Genomic DNA, 20974 nt, shown 5'->3' on the forward strand with positions numbered 1-20974 from the left:
ATATGAGAAACAGACACTGCATCTGGGGGTGGATACTCCACAGAAGCTGCAATGTTTCCCTGGAGAAACGAACTAGCCAGCTTCTTGGTGTACTGGTGCACTGGGAGCAGCTGTGCAGATATGCATAGACCACCAAATGGAAGGCAGGTTCCTGGACATACCACCTGGGTGTTTAATGAAGCACAGTAGGCAGATCCCCTGGGACAGTCTGTGTCACCCAAGAACAGGACAGGGCCTGGTTGCAAACGGGAGGGGGGCCAAGGTGATGATGTCATTCATTAACTCTCAATCTTGTAGCTCAGCAGTGGAGGCCCTTCCTACTCACTAGTGTCATGAGCAGCACTGGTTTTCCCAAGTGGGCAACAATGAACTTGTTCATAATGCAGCTTTTGTAAGTGGTCAGTCTCCTCCCAGGCAAAGCCCACTTTGGAAAACTCTCAACTTTATTATTTTGTATGCACATAAGGGACACATATAGCCATGCACACAGGGCACAGAGATACAAACGGGGAGACATGGGAACACAGACACACGCAGGCACCGGCATACAAACACACCAGAGCCAAAGAAGGTTAGCACTAAGAGAGTCATTTAAGAAGTTGACTCCCTTATTTTACAGAGGAGGAAACTGTAGCCTGCCGCAGTGAGGGGACTAGCTTAAGATCACACAGCTTATTTTTATTCTTTCTTTCCTTCTCTGTCCTGAACTCTGAACTTTGCCCACGAGCTCAGCAGGAGTGCTGTACTTTACTGGGGGTCTAGCTCTCTGCACTGGAGTCAAGGAATCACACCTGAGCAAAGAGCCAGGGTGATCACTGGGCTCACTTTGTGATTCCCTTCTGTGGATGGTTGCATTTCCCTAAATGACCACAATAACATCTCCCATTCCCATGCTCTTCTTATAGTGACTTCAACACTCCTGCCATTGATTGTGGGGGTTATGTTCCCTCCCCTTGACTTGGAGCTGGTGACTGCTCCAGCCAATGTGGTATAGCAGAGTGATGCTATGACACTCCTTAGTCTCAGTCCTAAAGAGGATTTGACTTCTGCTTGCCCTCTCTCTCTCATTCTCTCTCTCTCTTTTGGAATACTCATTCTAGAGACCCAACTACCAAATTTGGGACCAAACTAGCCGATATGGAGAAACCACGTGGATAGGCCCATAGGAGAGAATGGTGCCCCCCCCCGCCCCCGACAGCCAGATGATTCCAACCCTGAACATTGTAGAGACACACTGCCCTGATGTGCCCTGTTTGAAATCCTGACACATAGTATCTATGCACATAATAAATGTTTGTTTTACTTCACTAAGTTCTGGGGTAATTTATAATGTAGCCATAGTAACTGCAACACCATCTCCTAGGAATTATAGCTCTGTGCCTCCTGTTGTCGAATGCTGAAAATAGTTTTCTAGCATATTTTGTCCTGTATTATTGTTCTAGGAGAGCTAGTCACTGAGCTAGTACTTTTTTTTTTTTTTGAAGATTTTTATGTATTTGAGAGAGAGAGAGTGAGTGAACATGAGTGAGGAGAGGGGCAGAGAAATCAGCAGATTCCCTGCTGAGCAGGGCTTGATCCCAGGATTCCAAGCTCATGACCTGAGCGGAAGTCAGATGCTTAACTGACTGAGCCACCCAAGTGCCCTGATCAGGTCAGGACTTTTAATCTGAAGCTCTGTTCCCTAAAATAATGATACAGATAATAATGAGAAGAGTATTGAGAGCAATTTCCTTTTATAGACTGTGTCCTACAGAGCAGGCACTGTGCTGAGTGTTTTATATGCATTATCTCCATGAAACCCACAACAGTCTTATGAAACAAGCATTTGTAACCTCCATTGTACAGAGAAGAAAACTGAGGTTCAGAGAGATTAAATGATTCACTTTTGGTTTGCACACACATCTGTCTGATACTGAAGTTCTTGCAATTAGCCATTTACAGAAGCACATATAGACATACTAACACCCCCAATTTGCATATACGTACATATGTACATGCATAGGCATTTAGAAACACATCCACATTTCCAGAGTTTTTTATACTTTTAAAATATGTCCTGTTCTCAGAGGTAAAAACTCCCCTTCCCCCAATATTGTTAAATAGACTGCAAGAGACTCAATCTGCTTAGTATTATGTTTCCCAAGCACACCCCAAGATTAAATTCTCTCCATCTGGGGCCACCACAGGCATGGGCGGCAGAGATATTGTCTCTGTTCTCCTGCCAAGGATTGCCTGGGACCCAGACTTGGGGGGAGGTGGTATGGGACTCTTAATAGGACTTGGCTTGGTAGACAGAAGCCTTCTCCTGGGGCCATGAGGACTGTACACTTGATGTTGTAAGATTCTAAATTCAGTGAAACAGCGATTCCCAAATGTGCAGAAGCAGAGAGCACAAAACAAGAGACCAGCGCTTGGAATGGGAGAGGGGGGACCTCGTTGTTGAAACAGGGTTATTTCCAAATATTCCAGAATAGTGATGGGAGCTGGCTGATGGAAGGAAGAGCCATTCGGTGGGGGCTTCTTCATTCTGGAGGTTTCTTAGATCCAGCATGCCTCTTCTAGGGAAGGGGAATGGGAGGGTACTGAGAAGTTCTTGACTGGGAGTTTTAGAGCAGGAATGAAGCTCTTTAGGGAGCAAGAGTCTTTCTCAGGGCAGGGCACCGGGCTCAGGAATTTAGAACTTCTCCTTAAAATAGTGGTGACCCTAGTCCTACTCACGAAAATGAAAGGAGAAGTTTTAAATTAAGGTTCACCTCCACGTCCCCGCCCTTTCTCAAGTCCGGTCCCGAAGCACCGTTCCAAAGCTCCTTAGAAGCAGTTCTTGAGGCTAAAATACTCTCACCCATTTTACAGGCTAAGAAACCAGTCCCGAGCTTGGACGCTGACTTGTTCAAGCTGGTCGCGCGGCAGCACCAGCCCAGGAAGCCAGTGCTGTCTCCTGTGTCCCCGCTTGCCGGTGACACCCTGTCCACCTCACCGATCTAGGGGGGCTCTGCAGCCTCTGCGAGGGCTCGGGGCACCCGACGAATGCTGCCTCGGCGGCGAGGGACCGCAGAGCAGCTCTGTGCCTAGCTGGGGTGCCGGGGCTACCTCTCTCCCAGCTGTTGCCCGCCTGTCCCACCTGGTCGCTTCCTCCTTCCCCCGTCCGGGAAGGTCAATGCAGATCCGCGCGCCTGTGTGGTCCCAGCTCCGGCCGGGGAGAACGCGCCCCAGGCTTTGTGTGAGCCGCGGGGCAGGGTGACGCGCATTGCCAGCTCGGAGGAGAGGCTGGCTGACCTGCCTGCAAAGTTCCGGAGGGTCTCCGGCTCGCGCCCCGCTCGCCGCCCCTCACGCCTCCGTTACCTCCGCCTCCCGGCGCAGCTCCTGGCCTCCGCGCTCGGCGAGCTGGGCGTCCAGGCCGCCCCACAGCAGCAGCCACAGGGCGCGCAGCAGGAGGCCCACACGCGCAGCCATATCCACCCCGCCGCCCACGCGGGGCGCGGGACCCGTGGGCAGGCCCCGCGCGCCGGGCTGCTCCAGGCGGTCAGCGGCGCCCGGGGCCCCGCGGAGGCTCCAGCCCTGCGCCGCCCCTGCGCGGAGCGGGAGGCACCGGGGACTCGCGGGGGCCCCGGCTCCGTGCGCAGGGCGGCCCCGCCGGGCGCTTCGCCGGGAGCCGGCCCGGGGTGGAGCAGCGCCTGCCTGCGGGTCGCCCGCCCCGGGACCGGGAAGGCAAAGGAGGAAGGGAGGCAGGAGGGGCGGGGGCGGGGGCGGGGGCGGGGGCCGGGCACTCCGGCCCCACCCACTCCGCTCCGCCGCTGGAACGCGCCGCGGTCCCGGAGCCTCTTCCGCAGGCTGCACCGCCTGGCCGGGTGCCCGCCGCCGCCCTGCCCACCCTCCCTCTCGCCGGCCACCTCCAGTGGATCCGGGTCGCTCCCGGGAGGGCGGGGGAAGAAGGGCTACCTAAGACTTCCATCAGGGAGGGTCCTGGCCGACCTGAGGGTCACTGATCATTTCAGCCGGGCTGGCAGGGAGCCAGGCCTTGGGCTGGGGTCAGAAGGATTGGGTTTGAGTTCTAGATCTGTTTCTTTACTAGCCGGTGAATCCTGCTTCAGTTACTTGCTGGTTGTGTGGTCTTGGGCAAGTCACTCACATATTTTTTCTTTTCTTTTAAAGGTTTTATTTATTTATTCATGAAGGACACCCCAGAGAGGCAGAGACACAGGCAGAGGGAGAAGCAGGCCCCCTGCGGGGACCCCGACGTGGGACTCGATTCCAGGACCCGGATCTCGCCCTGAGCAGAAGGCAGATGCTCAACTACTGAGCCACCAGACGTCCCTCTGAACACATTTTTCTCATCACTAAATGTCGATAATAAGAATACCAATATCATGTGGTTTAGGGAGCATTAAAGGAGGGAATAATGTCTGTAAGTAACTGAGCACTGTACCTGACATCGTGCAGTATGCAATTAATAAGTGGTAGGCTGCAGCTTCGTGACTTTTGGCAAAAGATTTAACCACTTCGAGCTTCAGTTTCCTCATCGATAAAATGAGAGCAGATGACATTTAGTTCTCAGAGGTGCATGAAGATTAAAAGAGAAAATGAGTGTAAAGTGCTTGGCTTTATGTATTCCACAGAGTCCTTAGCAAAGGGGGAATGAAACGATATTTATGTGAGAGCCTGCACTAAACTCACACTGAACAAAAGTAAACTGTTTTCATTAATTGCCTTGGTGACTGCGAGCAGGGTGCTCTCCCTCTTCTGGTCTCAATTTGCTAATCTGTGAAATTTAAACGGCGCAATGATACTGACCTCTGGGGGACTGTTTGTGCGGATCCCCTGAGTTCATAGTGTAAAGTAGTTTGGAATGTCTAAGGTGCTGAGCAAATGTATTGCAGTGTTCTTATCCTAAGGTTTAAAGCCTCAGTAGCACACAGGTTTTTGTGTTATTTAAAAAAAAAAAAAAAAAGGTGTCTGTCTGGTGGAGGAATGTCTAAAAGGCACCTCTTGGACAGATTTTGAAAGAGGGTCCCTACGGGGGTCTAATTGGAAATAGGCCCCGCCCACCTCCCAGCCGACCAATGAAAAGGGGACTCTCCTCCTGGCGAACCAATTAGAAACGGGCGCATCTGGGGCGCAGGCCAGTGAATAAAAAGTGGCCTTCGCCCCGCCTGAGCCAGGGCCCTGCAGTGGGCATAGAGTTGTAATGGATCTGTTAGTCCATCCATGCCCCTTCTCCGCCCATGCCCTTGTGCACATCCGTGAGGAGCGTCCTTGCCTGGAACGGAGGCCCACAGATGGTGGGCAAGGCCTGGGCCTTCCCCTCAGAGAGCTTTCAGTCTAGCAGGGCAGACTGGAACGAAGGTTCTCAACTAAGGACAGCACTGTGACAGGCTGCAGGTTCAAGCAAAGTCCTGCCCTGAGCTAAGAGAGGAGGGAGATTCTGAAGCTGGTGGGGTAGCGTTTCTAGATTTAGCAAATAAAAATACAGGATGTCCTGTTAAATTTGAGCACCAGATTAACGACAAATAATTTTTTAGAATAAGTATGTACTAATGCAACATTTGGGACATACTTAGACTAAAAAAATGATTTTTTTTGAATTCTTTTTTTAAAATTTTTATTTATTTATGATAGTCACAGAGAGAGAAAGAGAGAGAGGCAGAGAGACATAGGCAGAGGGAGAAGCAGGCTCCATGCACCGGGAGCCCGATGTGGGATTCGATCCGGGGTCTCCAGGATCGCGCCCTGGGCCAAAGGCAGGCGCCAAACCGCTGCGCCACCCAGGGATCCCAATGATTAATTGTTAATAGGAAATTCAAGTTTAATTTGGTGGCCTCTATTTTATCTAGCAACCCAAGAGTATGTGTGTATGTCTGTGTGCATGTGTTGTCTGAAGGTTGCATGTGTGATGTGGCATACACTGCCCTTGACCAAGGATTTTTTTTAGGTTTTTATTTAAATTCAGTTAGTGAACATACAGTGTAATACTACTTTCAGGTGTACAGTTAGAGTGATTCAGCACTTCCATATAACACCTGTGCTCATCACAAGTGCACTTCTTAATCCCTACCCCCTATTTCACCCATCCCCCACCTTCCCTCTGATAACCGTTGGTTTTTGTTACCTATAGTTAAAAGTCTGTTTCTTGGTTTGCTTCTCTTTTTTCCCCTTTGCTTGTTTGTTTTGTTTCTTAAATTCTACAAGAGTGAAATCATATAGTATTTGTCTTTCTCTGAGTTATTTTGCCTAGCACAGTACTCTCTAGCTCCATCCATGCTATTACAAATGGCAAGATTTCATTCTTTTTTATGGCTGAGTAAAATTCTATTACATATATGTAATAGAATATATATATATATATATATATATATATATATATATATATATACACACACACACACACACACACACACACCTATATCTCACATCTTTATCCATTCATCAATTAATGGGCACTTGGGCTGTTTCCATAATTTGACTATTGTGGATAATGTTGCTGTAAATATTGGGGTGTGTGTATCCCTTTGACTTGTTATGTTTGTATTCTCTGGGTAAATACCTAGTAGTGTGACTGCTGGATCATAAGGTAGTTCTATTTTTAACTTTTTGAGGAACCTCTGTACTGTTTCCTAGAGTGGCTGCAACAGTTTGCATTCCCACCAACAGTGCAAGAGGGTTCCCCTTTCTCCACATCAATAGGTGACAAAGGCTAGATACAACTCTGCTTTAGGGCAGGTAGCTCTGAGGAGCACCAGCTGGCTAGGACACTGTTGGCCAAGCTGGAGTCAAGCCCAGATTTGCCAGTTCTCCCTCCAGGCAGAATTTCTCCACCCCTCTCTCCAGCACATCCCAGAGGGTGTCCATTTACGCTGCACTGGGAGGAGAGAGGAAGGCTGGAAGCAGTGCTTCCCTGGAGGGCTGAGTGACTGGAAGGATTGAGACACTCAGAGAGCTGAACCTGCCTTTCTCTGCCTCCCAGGTTAGCAATGGCCCCTGAACCTCAAAAACTAGCCACCATGGTTGTGTTTGAACGTTTACTTCCTCTGTTTTCCTTTTGTGTTCTTGGTTAGATTATTTCATCCAATCCTCACCTGTTCCACTTCATCTGTTTGTGGTCCCTTGGAGATACCATCCAGACTTGGATGTGCAAGAATTTATGCAGAACGCACTCATCCTGGGCTTCAACCATGCTTTGGCATAGGATGTCTCAATTTCCTAGGAAGACAGCTTGTTTCCTTGGTTAGAACCTGGGTAAGCAGGTGTTTCAATTCCTTTCTGCCTCAAAAGTTTACTAAGTCCCAGAGCACCAAATTCTGTGATCTTCTTCAGGAATCCAGGGGCCTATGCAGCTCCACAACTGACTTGCTGTATGTTTTTACTTTCCAGGACACATCCTGAGCCAAATAACTTTGGATGGGGTGGCGTGCCATCTGAGAGGAGCATGGAGAAAGGAAGATGAGAAAGGCAGAGTATTTCATTGGAAGAAGCTCAGTCCACAGCAAGAGCATCGGAAGAATGATGGGGTGGGAGGGAGAATGGTTTTGGATCAATCACATCCAAAACAATCCTCTGAAGACAAGTTCCTGTGTTAATCCAATACCATTATTTCTTCCTCTGGTGGGAGTGGGGGTGGGGATGGGAATGAGGAATTGGAACAAATAATAGTGGTTAATACTCACTGAGATATTAACATGTGCCATGTATGTGTTATGTGCTTTGCATAAATTGTGTCATTGAATCTTTGCAGCTTCCTTATGAGAAAGCTACTATTATAAGCATCTTTATTTTAAAGATGAGGAAACGGCGGCACAGAGATTATATCATTTGTCCAAGGTCACAAATCTAGGAACGGAGCCAGGGTTCAAACCCAGATAGTATAACTCCAGATCTTGAGCTCTTTTTTTTTTTTTATAGGGATTTATTTAATTCATGAGAGACAGAGAGAGAGGCAGAGACACAGGCAGAGGGAGAAGCAGACTCCATGCAGGGAGCCCCATGTGGGACTCGATTCCAGGTCTCCAGGACCGGCTAACGCAGGCGCCCAATTGCTGAGGCACCCAGGTGTCCCAGACCTTGAGCTCCTAAACGCTATACTGTCTCACCTCAAGTCAAAAGATCACTGGATCACCTGCATTGAATCACCTGGAGGCACATAATAAAGATTCAGATTCCTTTTTTTTTTTTTAAGATTTTATTTATTTATTCATGAGAGACACCGAAAGAGAAGAGGCAGAAACACAGGCAGAGGGAGATGCAGGCTCCCTGCAGGGAGGCCAATGTGGGACTCGATCCCAGGACCCCGGGATCACAACCCAAGTCAAAGGCAGATGCTCAACCATGAAGCCATCCAGGTGTCCCAAGATTCAGATTCCTGAGCTCAATGCCAGACCTACTAAATCACTAAATACTAGATAACAATGATCAAGGAGAAGATGGGGCTAGGTTTTCCAAGGGTCTGGCTCTCTCCTTCCCTCCTTCCCTGTCTTGGCTGAACAAGTTCCTGATCCAGCTAGGCTGGCAATCCTCTCCATTTCTCCTCTTCAGAAAGAGCTGCTTCCCCCCTCTCTCTCTCTGCACTGGGGCTCAGTTCAAATCCACAGTTCCTCCCAGTTCTCCCAGAGTGGACAGGATTTCTGTGAGACTCATGCCAGAGCTTGGGCATGTTGCATGCCCAAGGGAGTGGCTGGCAGCTGCCTGGGCCATTCTTTCTTCTCTGACAGAAGGCAGCAGCTGGCCAGTGAATTGTCTTCCTGACCAGGACCCCTTGAATCAGGCAGGATGTATGGACCTGGACAAGGCCCTTTCTGGGCCTCAGTTTCTCTCTTATGAGAAACAATTAGCTTTGTCTCTGCCCCTTCCTCCTTCCCAGGAAGTGTGCAGAACACAAAGTAGATTTTATCAGAAGGAATTCTGGGCTTTGGAGAAAAGCACTAAGAGAATGACCAAACTCCCCAAATCACAATCATAGGAATAAGAAAAAGAAAGACATGGGATTAGTTTGGGAGTCCTGAAGAGGAAGTGTTCCCCAGAGTTGTGAGGAGGTTAGCTGTGATAATTTGGATTCATTATTGACTATAACCTCCATGGATTTTTAGCTGTGATTCAATTTTAGAAGTCCTGACTCTTTAGCAACCACTTCTGCCTCTGGAAGAGAAATTTCCTCTCTCTAGCACATATGGATGTGCTCTCTTTAGTCTGGGTCACGTTCACAAGTTTACCTGCCTATCTACCTCCCTGTACCGAAACAAACATGCACATGCTCATAGGAGATTGGAAAAAGCAGTGAATAGAAAATTTGGAGTGAGACAGACCTGGGTTTGAATCTTAATCTGTTCTTACTCTGTTATCCCTTGCAAGTCTACTAACCTCTCTGAGTTTCTGCCATTTTAAAACAGGACAATAATCCCTGCCTTTTCTGCTACCCCGATTTGCTATAGGGAGCAAACTAGACAATTATTAACTGTCAAATCCTATCAAGTGGTAGATATTGGGTGCATACATGCATGTATTCTCTGCACAGGTTCACGCTGGGATATGCTCATATCCAGATGACATACACAAGCCTGCCCTAGGACAAACACATGAGCACCTCCTTGCCAGGCAATGAGTGCTTTCTGGTTCAGTGCAGCCCCATCTATCCTAATCCTCATCACGATTTTGCAGGATTTTACAGGGCGCAGGGCGACAGCCTCTTCTGGTTTGTTTTTTACACACAGCAGGACCCAGGGGACTTGCAAGGAGCACAATAAAAGCCTAGCCAATCTGGCTCTGTGCCCCACTTCCCTTCCACATAAAGACTGTCTAACTGCCAGGCATCTGGCTTGAAAGGCTGGCCAGGACCTGCTCAGCATCTGCTGCTTTGCTTAAAAGACCTGCTAACAGGAAAGTGTCTGGTTCCTTTCCACCCCAAACAGGAAGTGCCTGCCACCGTCCAGAGGATAGGTCATTTGCAAGGAATCAACTCCTGCCGGTGCAGAGCCTCAGGGAAATCTTCGCAGGAGGCCTGCTCTCTAGGAAGGCTGGAGCAGAGCTCCAGGGACATCTCCTGGGGTAAGGGTGGGAGGGTGGTGATGATGGCTAGGACTGCTTACAGCCTGTGATACCTGGCACAGAGCCGGCTGTCAGTCTTTGAACAATGCTCTGTGAACTCTTACTTGGTGCTTGTGGGAGATGTAGCAAATTCCTACAGAAGGTCTTTGAGGGTGCCTGGGTGGCTCAGGTTAGGATCTCAGGGTCCTGGGATTGAGCCCTACATTAGGCTCCCAGCTTCTCTGGGAGTCTGCTTCTCCCTCTGCCCCTCCCAACTGCTCATGCTTTCTCTCATTCTCAAATAAATAAAATCTTTAAAAAAGGTCTTTGAGCTTGATGAGTTTACAGACAAGTCAGTCAGGTCATGCCATTTCCCCCCTCATTTATTTATTCATTCGTTAAATACAAGCACTCCCCCGCCCCCACCTTTTAGTGCCTACTGTTTTTTTTTTTTAATTTTATTTATTTATTCATCAGAGACACAGAGAGGCAGAGACGTAGGCAGAGGGAGGAGCTGACTCCATGCAGGGAGCCTGATGTGGGACTCAATCCCAGGACCGCGGGGTCACACCCTGAGCCAAAGGCAGATGCTCAACCACTGAGCCACCCAGGCGTCCCAGTGCCTACTGTTTCAGGCACTATGTGACACACGCGAAGTTCAGAGGGGAACTAGGCAACCCAGCTGGAAAACAAATCAGCATCTAATCAGGTAGCAAGCCTCAAAAGATGTGGTACAACTAAGAGTTCCACAGGATTTCAAAAGAGACAAAAGATCATTGTGGTCTGGTTTTTACTCTGGTGGGAACAATAACCTTTCTGCCCCCTATGGTCCATTCTCAAGACAGCAGCCAGAGCAACGCCAGTAATACAAGTCAGATCCCATCGTGGCTCTGCTTAAGTGGCTCCCTCTCCTGGCTTCCCCTCTCACTCTAAGAAAGTTCACTGTCCTTACAGGGCCCTACAAGGGACTACACCTGCGGTGGAAGGGTTGGGAAGCCAAACAGGAGATGGAAGCAACTCAGAAATTTTTAACAGCAAGACTACCAGCCATAGGCTGGAGTGATGGAGGGAGGGTTGAAGGATTGAGGTTACAGAATCCCAGGAGTCAGGGTCACAGATAGAAATGCTCTCTGGAGAAGACAGATGCTGCTTGAGACACTGCTGATGGCAGAGAAGGACGGGGAGACATAACCCAGGCTTCTCCCTTTTTTCACCATCTGATTTTCCACCAAGTTGCCTATTGGCCGATTCTAGCTGGAAGCTACCACCTGAGGGAATCTCTGAAACTGGAAGGTAGCCTGGGGTGGGGGTAGGGGGTTAGCTCTCCAAGTGAGAACCTGAAGAATGGATCAAGGGCAAACAGGTCCTGTACTAAGACCTTTCCAGGTACAGTCTGCTAAAGCTGATGTGTAAAATGTACCTGCTGTCTTCCCTAACTGTGCAGAGTGAGGCCAGGATAGTGGATGCAGAGGGAGCAGGATCCTGTAGCATGAAGAATGGCTGGGTGAAGATTAAAGTTGGTTCCAGTAATCATTCACAGGCAAAAGCCTGGAAGACAGGAGGCAACAGGACTCAATATGTGAATCAGTTCCTGGTAGAGAAGGCCCTTGGGAAGAAGCCCCAGAGCAATACAGACTTGGGAGGAGTTCTGTGTTTCATGTTTGAGAGACCAGGGATGCTGTAAAAAAGGACCCTGGGCTTGGGTCCAAAGGCCTGGATGTGAGCTCTGCTTCTGTCCCTAATTAGCTGTGTGAACTTGGTAAAGAGATTCACTTCCTGGAGCCCCAGTGTTCTCATCTACAAAATGTGGACAACAGTAATACCTGTTTCATGGAGCTGTCCAGAATATTGAAAGAAATAATGAATATAAAAATCTAAATGCCATTCCTCTGATTAGATTCCCCAGAAGTTCCACATTGTTGCTGTTTTAAGGATTTTATTTATTTATTCATGAGAGACGCAGAGAGAGAGAGAGAGAGAGGGGCAGAGACACAGGCTCCATACAGGGAGCCCGATATGGGACTCGATCCTGGGACTCCAGAATCACACCCTGGGCTGAAGGCGGCACTAAACCGCTAGGCCACCAGGGCTGCGCAGGATTTTATTTTTAAAGTAATCTCTACATCCAACGTGGGGCTTGAGCTCATCACCTGGAGATCGAGAATCACCTGCTCTTTGGATTGAGTCAACCAGGTGCCTCTTTTCTATTGTTTTTGATTTAGTATCCAAATTCCTCTGAGGCACACAAAGCTCTTCAAGATGTGGCTTCTGTGTACTTCTTTCACTCATCATTTATCACCACTGTCCACTTCTGCAGGTCTACAGACAAGCCAGACAGAACCACTTGCAATTCCTGGCACTTTTCTCTCTCATAGTCTCTGCAAATACAGCCCTTTCTACCCGGAGCATGCTGTTCCTGATATACACCCCTGGCCTAATTCCTGTTCTTTCTTTGAAATTCAGCTTAGGAGGTATCTCCTTCAGGAAGCCTTCCTTAATACCTTGTCCATCCTTCGCGTGGGCTAGGTGCTCTTACTCTGTTTTCGGAGCACCGTCTGCATCTTCCAATTCTAACACATTCAGTGGTTTTTGGAATTAAAGGTTTGTACTGTGGGACGCCTGGGTGGCTCAGCAGTTGAGCGTCTGCCCTTGGCTCAGGGCGTGATCCTGGAGTCCCAGGATCGAGTCCCACATCGGGCTTCCTGCATGGAGCCTGCTTCTCCCTCTGCCTCTCTCTGTGTCTCTCATGAATAAATAAATAAAATTAAAAAAAAAAAAAAGGTTTTTATTGTCTTTTTTATGAGACTGGAGTTTCTGGAGGACAGGATCATTGTGCTTCCTATTTCTCTACCTCCAGGCCTTCCAAGGCCTGACATCAAGTGGACCTCAGGAGATGGCAGTTGAGTGAAGAATGCATACATGCATGAATGAATGAACTGATGGTACAAACTTAAGGGGACAATGATGAACAATACCTTTTGTATTTCCATCTTAAAAAAAAAAACCCAATAGTAAAAAAATAAAATAAAAAAAGAACAATCTAGAAGTTTACCCCAACCCTAACACAATGCTCTCCTGTGATTGCACATGCCCATTATTTCCCCCTCTGGGTTGCCTTCCTCAGTGTACAGGCTGAATGGCTGAATCATTTTTAGTCATGAAGGAATTTTTATTCCTTTAACTTTGCTTGTTTGGACGTATCCAGAGAGCTCTGTGACCCTCGATATCTAAAGTTGAGTGTTCAATTACTGATAGTATAATGAGGAGAGATGACCTCATGTCATTTTTCTGACCTGAAGATGTTAATTCTGAACTTCTCCCTCTACCTTCACCTCCAGCTTGCTCCTCCTCCTGTTCTCCACCACAGTGAATGATATCACCATCTGACCACTCATCTAAGTGGGAAACTCGTAATTCACTTCTCACTCTCCCTTAGCTCCTCTCTCCCAAATTGGTCACTAGATCTTGCCCGGTCTACCACAGAATTATCTCAGGGATCTCTCTTCATTTACCTCTATCCCCAAGTTATAACATAATTCCAGGGCACTGTGATCTCTCCCCAGAATGATCGCATTGGCCCCCTTGCTTTTTTAGGCATCTATCATCTCCATTCATTCTTCATACTGCAGGCTGGAAATGCAAATGTGACCTTCCTTTAAAATCCTCTGGCTTCCCAGCGCCCTCAAGATAAAGCACAAACCCTAATGCACTGTATTTTGCAAGGTATGGACTATTTAGCCCTCTACTTTTCTGGCCTCATCTACCATTCTTCCCTGGAGAGTAAACTCCAACCACACAGAATTACTTGTTTTACAACTAGTGTAAAGCGCTTTATTACCCCACTTCACTAGGTCAACTTCTCGCTCTTCTTCTCTGGCTCCATTCAGATGTTGCGATGCCCTTGGGGGAAAATGTCCTTTTGTACTCTCCGAGCTTTCACAGCCTCATTTCATACTCGGGAGCTCCAGCGCCCACCAGGCGAGTGCAGCGTAATGGTTAAATCCACAGGCAAAGGTGTCTGGTTACTGGGATTCGAATTCCACGTTGGCCATTTACTAGTTGTGCGACCTAGGGCAAGTGAGTAATCACGCCTGTAACGTCAGGATAATATTTCATCAGTGTGTTGTGAGAATTAAATGAGATGATGTAAGGTGCCGGATAATTAGAGCTGGCCATACGACAGCCCTGAAAACTAAAGCTCGACCTCCCACCCCACCACATTCTCAAGGCTGGGTACGCGTGTGGTTTCGTTTTTGTTTTTATGTATTCATGAGAGAGAGAGAGAGAGAGAGAGAGAGAGAGAGAGAGAGGCAGAGACACAGGCAGAGGGAGAAGCAGGCTCCTCGCAGGGAGCCCCATGAGGGACTCGATCCCGGATCCCAGATCCCAGAATCACGTCCTGGGCCGAAGGCAGACGCTCAACCGCTGAGCACCCAGGCGTCCCTGTGGTTTCGTTTTAATGTGCGCATTTGTTCCAGTCTCACCTTGTAGTCTGTTTCACTTGACAAGGTAGTTAGACCGGGAGGCGATCACGACTTTCCCGTCCCCGCGCTCGGCGACACCCAACGCCCCCAGGTGGCTCCAGCTGTCCGCAACCACCGCGGAGCGAGCGAGGGCATACCATTCAAAATTTCAGGGGAAAAGAGGCCTTTTCTAACCGAATAGTCCGTGTTTATAAGGCCTCCCCTCTTTCGCTTCCCAACCTCGAATTCTGTCAGCCGCAATAAAAGTCAGAAGTAGGACTGGAACTAGGACGGAGAGAGTAGGCTCGGCTCCCTCCCCCACGCTCCTGGCGGCTTTGGTACTTTCTCTTCTCAATTCCCTCTCAATAATGGTACCGCCCGCGGAGGGGAGAGGAGAGGCAGTTTCTGAAGTCCGCGGCGTTCGCAGGCTGGTGCTCGTACAGAACCACCCCTCGCGCCGTGGCGCGGTGGTACCGTCCTCCGGCCTCTGATTGGCTGCCGAGGCCCCGCAGTCGGGCTCAGCTCGCCGCGCCGCCCTCAGTACCGCTCCGGCCGCCGCGCCGCCTGGCTTTCCTATTCCTTGTTCTCGGCGGGCTCTGGGGGCTCCGCGCTGCGGCCGTTAGTCATGTCGGGTAGGTGACTCCTTCAGCGAGCAGCGGCAGCGGCGAGAAGGGGCCTGGCGGGGTTGGGCAGTCTTCCCGCCCACCTGGGGGCCCCGAGGGAGAGCCTCCGGCCCTGAGGGAGGCTCGGGGTGGGGGGGCGGTCGGGGCCGCCGCCATATTGGACTGGAGGGACGCACGCTCCCAACGCTCTCCGTCTGCAAATCTCGGCGGGAGCGCATCGGGCTCCCTCCTTTTTTTTGACCCTGTCCTTGGAACCTGAGGAGACGTGCAGCTCCCGGGGAGGGTGTGTGAGTTGGTGGGGGGGTAGGGTGGGGGGGGCGGAGGCCGTCTACGCCATCGCAGGGGCGGGGGGAGCCCGTGATTAGAGCATCCGCCTGAGAGAATCGGTGCTTCTGGTTCTCCGCTCCGCCTCAGATCTTTCAGCGAGGCCTCGGGCCAGCCGTCTCGCCGCCTCGTACCTCAGTTTCCCCATCTGTGAAGTGGAGCTGGGCCTTCCTGACTCACCCATTCATCAGGTGGGGGTCTTGACGCTCTGGGAGCCCTTTCAAAGGACGTTGCCTTGCACGAAATCCTACTTACCGACATTTCCCACTACCGCAGATCACTCGGATTTGAATGGGGGTGTTTGCATATAATTCAGCTTCCTCCTCACCCTCTTCATTTTTCTCCCCTTCCTCCAGTTGTTTATCTCCCACAAGAGCCTGAAAGAGAGCTTTTTCTATTCTGGATAGACTTCTGTAGGTACATGTGGCGTTCACCTTAAAGCATGCAGGCCAGAGGAAAGGCAGTCTTACACGAAAGGCAGTGATCTCTTCAGGGCAGTCAGTTCAGATCCTGCTAAACTCGAATACAAAGTCTGGAACACCAATGCTCTCTAGATTTAGCAGCCCTCGTTAACCGCACAAGATCCTCTGTTGTGGGCACCTCACAGGCTGCAGAGATCCAGCTATTCACTGGCTAGAAAACATCATGAGAGGTCACGTTTCACGTGGAAAAGCAGAACATTTCCTTGAAGCCCTACGATCGGGATGAAAGTGACTGCTGGCACAGTCTTACGTTTTTTAAGGGAGGACCTGTTGGTATTAAAAAAAGAACAAAAACAAAAAAAAACCAAAAAACCCCACAACCAAACAATCCCCCCTTCTCCTGCCCCCTGCAGATCCAGTCTTGTAGAAGGTTGGAAATGATGTGACAAAAAGCAAGTATCAGGCTGAGATGAGGCCAATTAACAAGACTGGCTGGACAGAAGAATAATAAACATTCCTCAGAGTAACATTAATGTTAAGCCTGAATATTGAGCTTTTGTGGAAGGGGGCACTTAGCTGATGGAAGAGGCTGTTAACTGCACAGGATTTCTCTCTTCTTTCAGCATTTAATCCTTGCACAAAGAAAAAAGTAGACATTGGTAGGTACATCTTTTACTGGGTGCATAATTTGGAATGAAATCTGATAAAGCTCCACAGAAGTATCTAGAAGTATGTCCTTAGGAAGTGTGTGACCCATTCCATGGTTTGGAAAGAAAATAAAAAGATTGTCCTACCCTCATGGGGAAATTTATCGTTTTAACGGACATTAAAAACTATTGGTGTGTCTTGATTTTGAACATTTTTATTGGTGTAAAACAATCGCTATTTTTATCAGACTGCGTAGCTTTTATGGAAGATTAAATTTTAGAGGTTACCATCTGCAAAATTCAGGATTATCAGTGTGTCATATTAGAGTGTAAGCTGGTTTATCCATTAGTAGTGATCTTCAAAGTACCAAGACACTAGATACTTGTCACTTTGTAAGTTAAGTTTTTTAAATAATAAGATTGGCTTTCACATGTAAAAAGAACATTATAGTAATTGATTGTTTCTAAATGAAGTCCATTAAAGTGAGAATCTTTAAGTTCTACTTAGTGTTATATACTGTTTATACATTTTGTGAAACATGTATGAAAATACTTCTGACTTTATAAAAAAGAAGCACTTTTTGACTTGTTTTTTGGTGAATGTTTCAGTTAATAAATGTTATAGTAAACTCCCCGTAAATAGCTAATTGCATTAAGTTTAGTTAATCCTTTAAACATTTGCAGGCTCAACCATTCCAGATGCCTGACAGAGAAAACTTATAAGGTTAATAAAATATAAGTGCTTACATAGTCCATAAATAAGTAAAAAGTGTAAATATTGTCAGATTCTCAGACATTCAAATATTGTTTACTAATGTGAACTATTTGACACCTTCAAGTTAGAATCAAATTTAATATCAGTTATACATACAAAAATTAACAAAATTTTGATACTTCTCATTTTGGCAATATGGCAGACCAAAATAAATTGAAAATCCTCTATCTACGAACACCAGAAGTGGAAGAATTTACAAAAAAGAAAGGGCAAGACCTAACTGCCAGAAATGAAGTAGAAGCCAGCCAGCTTAGAGCTAGCTTGACAGTTGCCCTGAAGAGGAGGGTGTAGGTCCCATCATTTAAAGACTTGGGTAAGGGGCAGAGGGAGAGGGAGAAGCAGGCCCCCAGCTGAGCTGGGAGCTGATTTGGTGCCATTCCCAGGACTCCATGATCATGACTTGAGCTAAAGGCAGACACTTAACCAACTGAGCCACCCAGGCGCCCTGAGACTTTATCACCCAAGTAACTAAGGATAGATGAAACCTTGAGACTGTTAGAGTCAGGTAGTGGGAACTGAGACCTTACATAAACCTAGATGTTTGAAAGACTGTCTTTAGACAGTGAAAGAATAAACTAGAAAAAAAAAAAACCTTTGTATCAGCATAACGGATAATAAGGAACCTTGGGCCCTGAGTGAAAAAAGTCTTTTCCTGAGAATTTGTAACCTGGGAACTGTGCTTCATACAATTTGGGTGTGTATTTAGGCTAGTTATGGGAGTCCAGGAAGACTTAAGCCAAGAAATTAACAAAAATTGGTTCTGGGCTGGTAATAACCTTGGGGCTCCTGGTAGAAACAAATGAAAAACCTTTTCTGGAGGAAATTTCACAGCCTAGGTCACAGGACTTTTCTAGGAAAAATAAGATTCACAAAAGATTCACATTAAAGAATTAGAGAACTCAGAAACAGTTCACCAAAATGAGAGTTTGAGATAAACGAGGTTAGAACCCTTAGCAGGTAATATGAAAGCAAATCTATGTTTGAAATTGTTAAAAACCTAACAGAAGGGGATCCCTGGGTGGCGCAGCGGTTTGGCGCCTGCCTTTGGCCCAGGGCGCGATCCCGGAGACCTGGGATCGAATCCCACATCGGGCTCCCGGTGCATGGAGCCTGCTTCTCCCTCTGCCTGTGTCTCTGTGCCTCTCTCTCTCTGTGTGACTATCATAAAAAAAAAAAAAAAAAAAAAAAAAACCTAACAGAAGGAGTCAACCCTAAGACCAAGATATTATGAAGAAAGGTCATGTAGATTTAAAAAAAACCGAGTAGGGATGCCTGGGTGGCTCAGCGGTTGAGCATCTGCTTTGGGCTCAGAGTGTGATCCCGGAGTTCCGGGATCGAGTCCCACTTCGGGCTCCCTGTGAGGAGCCTGCTTCTGTCTCTGCCTATGTCTCTGCCTCTCTGGTGTGTTTCTCATGAATAAATAAATAACAATCTTAAAAAAAAAATAAAAAGAACCAAGTATATCTACTAGAAGTAGAAACTGTGGTTAAGTTGAATTGCAGACCTAGCAGAAGAAATTAGTGAAGTAGAAGACAATTACCCACAATCCAATTCAGGAGATAAAAAACAAGATTAAGAAACAGGTTAAGAAGCAATGTCATACATTTAATATGTGTATAATATATCTTCTAAGAGAATAGGAATCAATATTAGAGTTGAGAATTCTCTAAGATTGATGAGTATTTTGAATCAATAAGTAGTTTCAAATGTGAGACATTACAAATCAGTTAATACCTAGATACGTTGATGTGAAGCTTTAGATTATGAAATACCAATTGCCTACCAGAGGAAGATTGGTAGACTTTAAAGTTCTAAGAAACTGGAAAATAATGAGATGACCCCAAGTCTAAAGACTAAGAATACCACTTTCAGGCCTTTGCCAAAGGAGCTAAAGAAAAATTGAATCCAGAAAGGAGAAATAGCATGCAAAAAACAATAGAAGCAAACACAGTAAATAAAAAGCAAGTATTAACAGAATGGAACATTGAAGTTAAGGTGATTACATTTGGAAGTTAAAAAATGGAAGCAAAATAACATGTGAAGGCTGTGGTTGCTTGCCATTGTAGTATTGTGATTAATTCTAGTGAAGGTTGAAGATCATTTTGAATTTTGTCAAGAGTGCATGTTAAAAATTGAACATATTAAATTATGAGTGATAACATTAAAAAAAATTGAATGTTTATCTTCCAAAGCAATAGGGGAAAAAGTAAAGAACATCTAGTAGGAGGCAGGAAAGGAGTTACAAGGAAAAAGAAAACCCTAGTAAGTAAAATCTAGTATATAGGCATGTAAGAGTAAATAAAAAGTAGTAGTAAAAAATGTGAAAACGCCAGTTGAAAGTTTCACAGTGGGGAAAAAATGATCTGTATATTGTTCAGAAATGATATACCTAAAACAAGAATAAGAAATGTTGGAAATATAGAAATAGAAGATTAACCAGGCAAACACCAACCAAAAGCAAGATTGTTTAGTTATATTAACAGTCAAAATAAAGTTTGGACATTTTTTGTCATAATGTAATGTTAAAAGGATATTCATCACAAGTATGTAAATCTGTACTTTCATCTGCGTGACAGTATAGCCTCAAAATACAGAAAGCAAAAAAAAAAAAATAGAATTGACAAGTCTATGGCCAAATGGAGGTTTTTTTTTTTTTTTAGTATACCTTTCTGTGTCGTTAATAGGTTAAGTGGACCAAATGTTATTAGTATGAAATAACCAACAAGTATCTAGACTTAACAGAATTGACTCAACATTTAGGAAATACACAGTTCTTTTCAAGCACATTAGGGGCATTTATGCAAGTAAAATCTTTACCAAGGGGGAAAAGCAAAAAAGAGCAAATCCTAATAAGTACCAGGAATAATAGAGAAAATATCTTTTCTGGCTGCAATAACTGGAAGACAAAAACAGAATCAAAACCCTATACACTTGGAAATGAAAGCATTTCTAAATCATGGATTCAGACACAAGGTTCATTAAGAGCAGTAGTTTGAAATACTGTAAATAATATTTACAAACTCATTTTCTTTGATGAATATAAGACCTCTGTATTTCCTCATTATTTATACTAAGGGCCGTACTTACTAGTCAATATATATATTTTCTGGAGTTTTAAAGTCAGCCAACTAAAGTCATATAAAAAATTACAAAATTTCAGAGGACCAAGGTGACTGGGTTAAAATTATTAACTCATACTTCCTGGATTTGAGCCAGGGTTACATGACCTATATGCTGTGTACTTATATAATTTTGCTTGAGTGAAAGGGAAATAAACAGATCTTGGACTCCACTCTCATTGGGAGAACCCCCATCTATGCCTTGTGATGTAATTGAAGCCAAAGCTGCTTTTATCCCCAGGGTACCTTAAGTTTTACACATACACCCCATCTTGCCCTTCATAATTCTTTTTATTTTTTTATTTTTTTAATTTTTTTTTCATAATTCTTTTTAGTTTCTGATTTGGTTGAAGCTAATTGCCTTTCTCATTTGGTGGCTGTATCTAATCTCTGGTCCAATTAGATTCTGAGTGCTTTTCTTTTTTTTTTTTTTTTTTTTTTATGATAGACACAGAGAGAGAGAGAGGCAGAGACACAGGCAGAGGGAGAAGCAGGCTCCATGCACTGGGAGCCTGATGTGGGATTCGATCCCGGGTCTCCAGGATCGCGCCCTGGGCCAAAGGCAGGCGCCAAACCACTGCGCCACCCAG

General features: G+C 46.3%; 2 protein-coding genes and 1 long non-coding RNA gene across 8 annotated transcripts in view; 2 read left to right on the plus strand and 1 right to left on the minus strand.

Moving 5' to 3' along the window:
- The window catches only part of MMP28 (matrix metallopeptidase 28), a 34441-nt gene extending 19606 nt beyond the window's left edge, over positions 1-14835 (minus strand). The window contains exons 1-2 of one of the 5 annotated variants that reach the window (XM_072779550.1): positions 14496-14835; positions 13850-14079 (exon numbers count right to left, since the gene is read on the minus strand). Coding sequence is in view for 2 of the 5 variants with exons in the window: in XM_072779548.1 (XP_072635649.1) it covers positions 3343-3453 (111 nt within the window). In the remaining 3 variants the exon portion in view is untranslated. Of the gene's footprint in view, positions 1-3121; positions 3289-3342; positions 3525-13849; positions 14103-14495 lie in introns of those variants that run through there. The other 4 variants (XM_072779551.1, XM_072779548.1, XM_072779549.1 and 1 more) reach the window with 4 other exon arrangements.
- LOC140606332 (uncharacterized) lies at positions 3807-7677 on the plus strand. The gene is made up of 3 exons (XR_012008670.1): positions 3807-4405; positions 7053-7233; positions 7369-7677. It is a non-coding gene; the product is annotated as an uncharacterized lncRNA (long non-coding RNA).
- Positions 14836-14887: 52 nt separating the features above from the next.
- The window catches only part of TAF15 (TATA-box binding protein associated factor 15), a 30515-nt gene continuing 24428 nt past the window's right edge, over positions 14888-20974 (plus strand). Inside the window, exon 1 of one of the 2 annotated variants that reach the window (XM_072779547.1) lies at positions 14888-15106. In XM_072779547.1, coding sequence (XP_072635648.1) covers positions 15100-15106 — 7 coding nt within the window. In that variant the 5' untranslated portion in view covers positions 14888-15099. The remainder of the gene's footprint in view (positions 15107-20974) is intronic. The other variant, XM_072779546.1, reaches the window with a different exon arrangement.

Source organism: Canis lupus, chromosome 16 (genome assembly GCF_048164855.1).
Source record: "Canis lupus baileyi chromosome 16, mCanLup2.hap1, whole genome shotgun sequence".
NCBI lineage: Eukaryota > Metazoa > Chordata > Mammalia > Carnivora > Canidae > Canis > Canis lupus.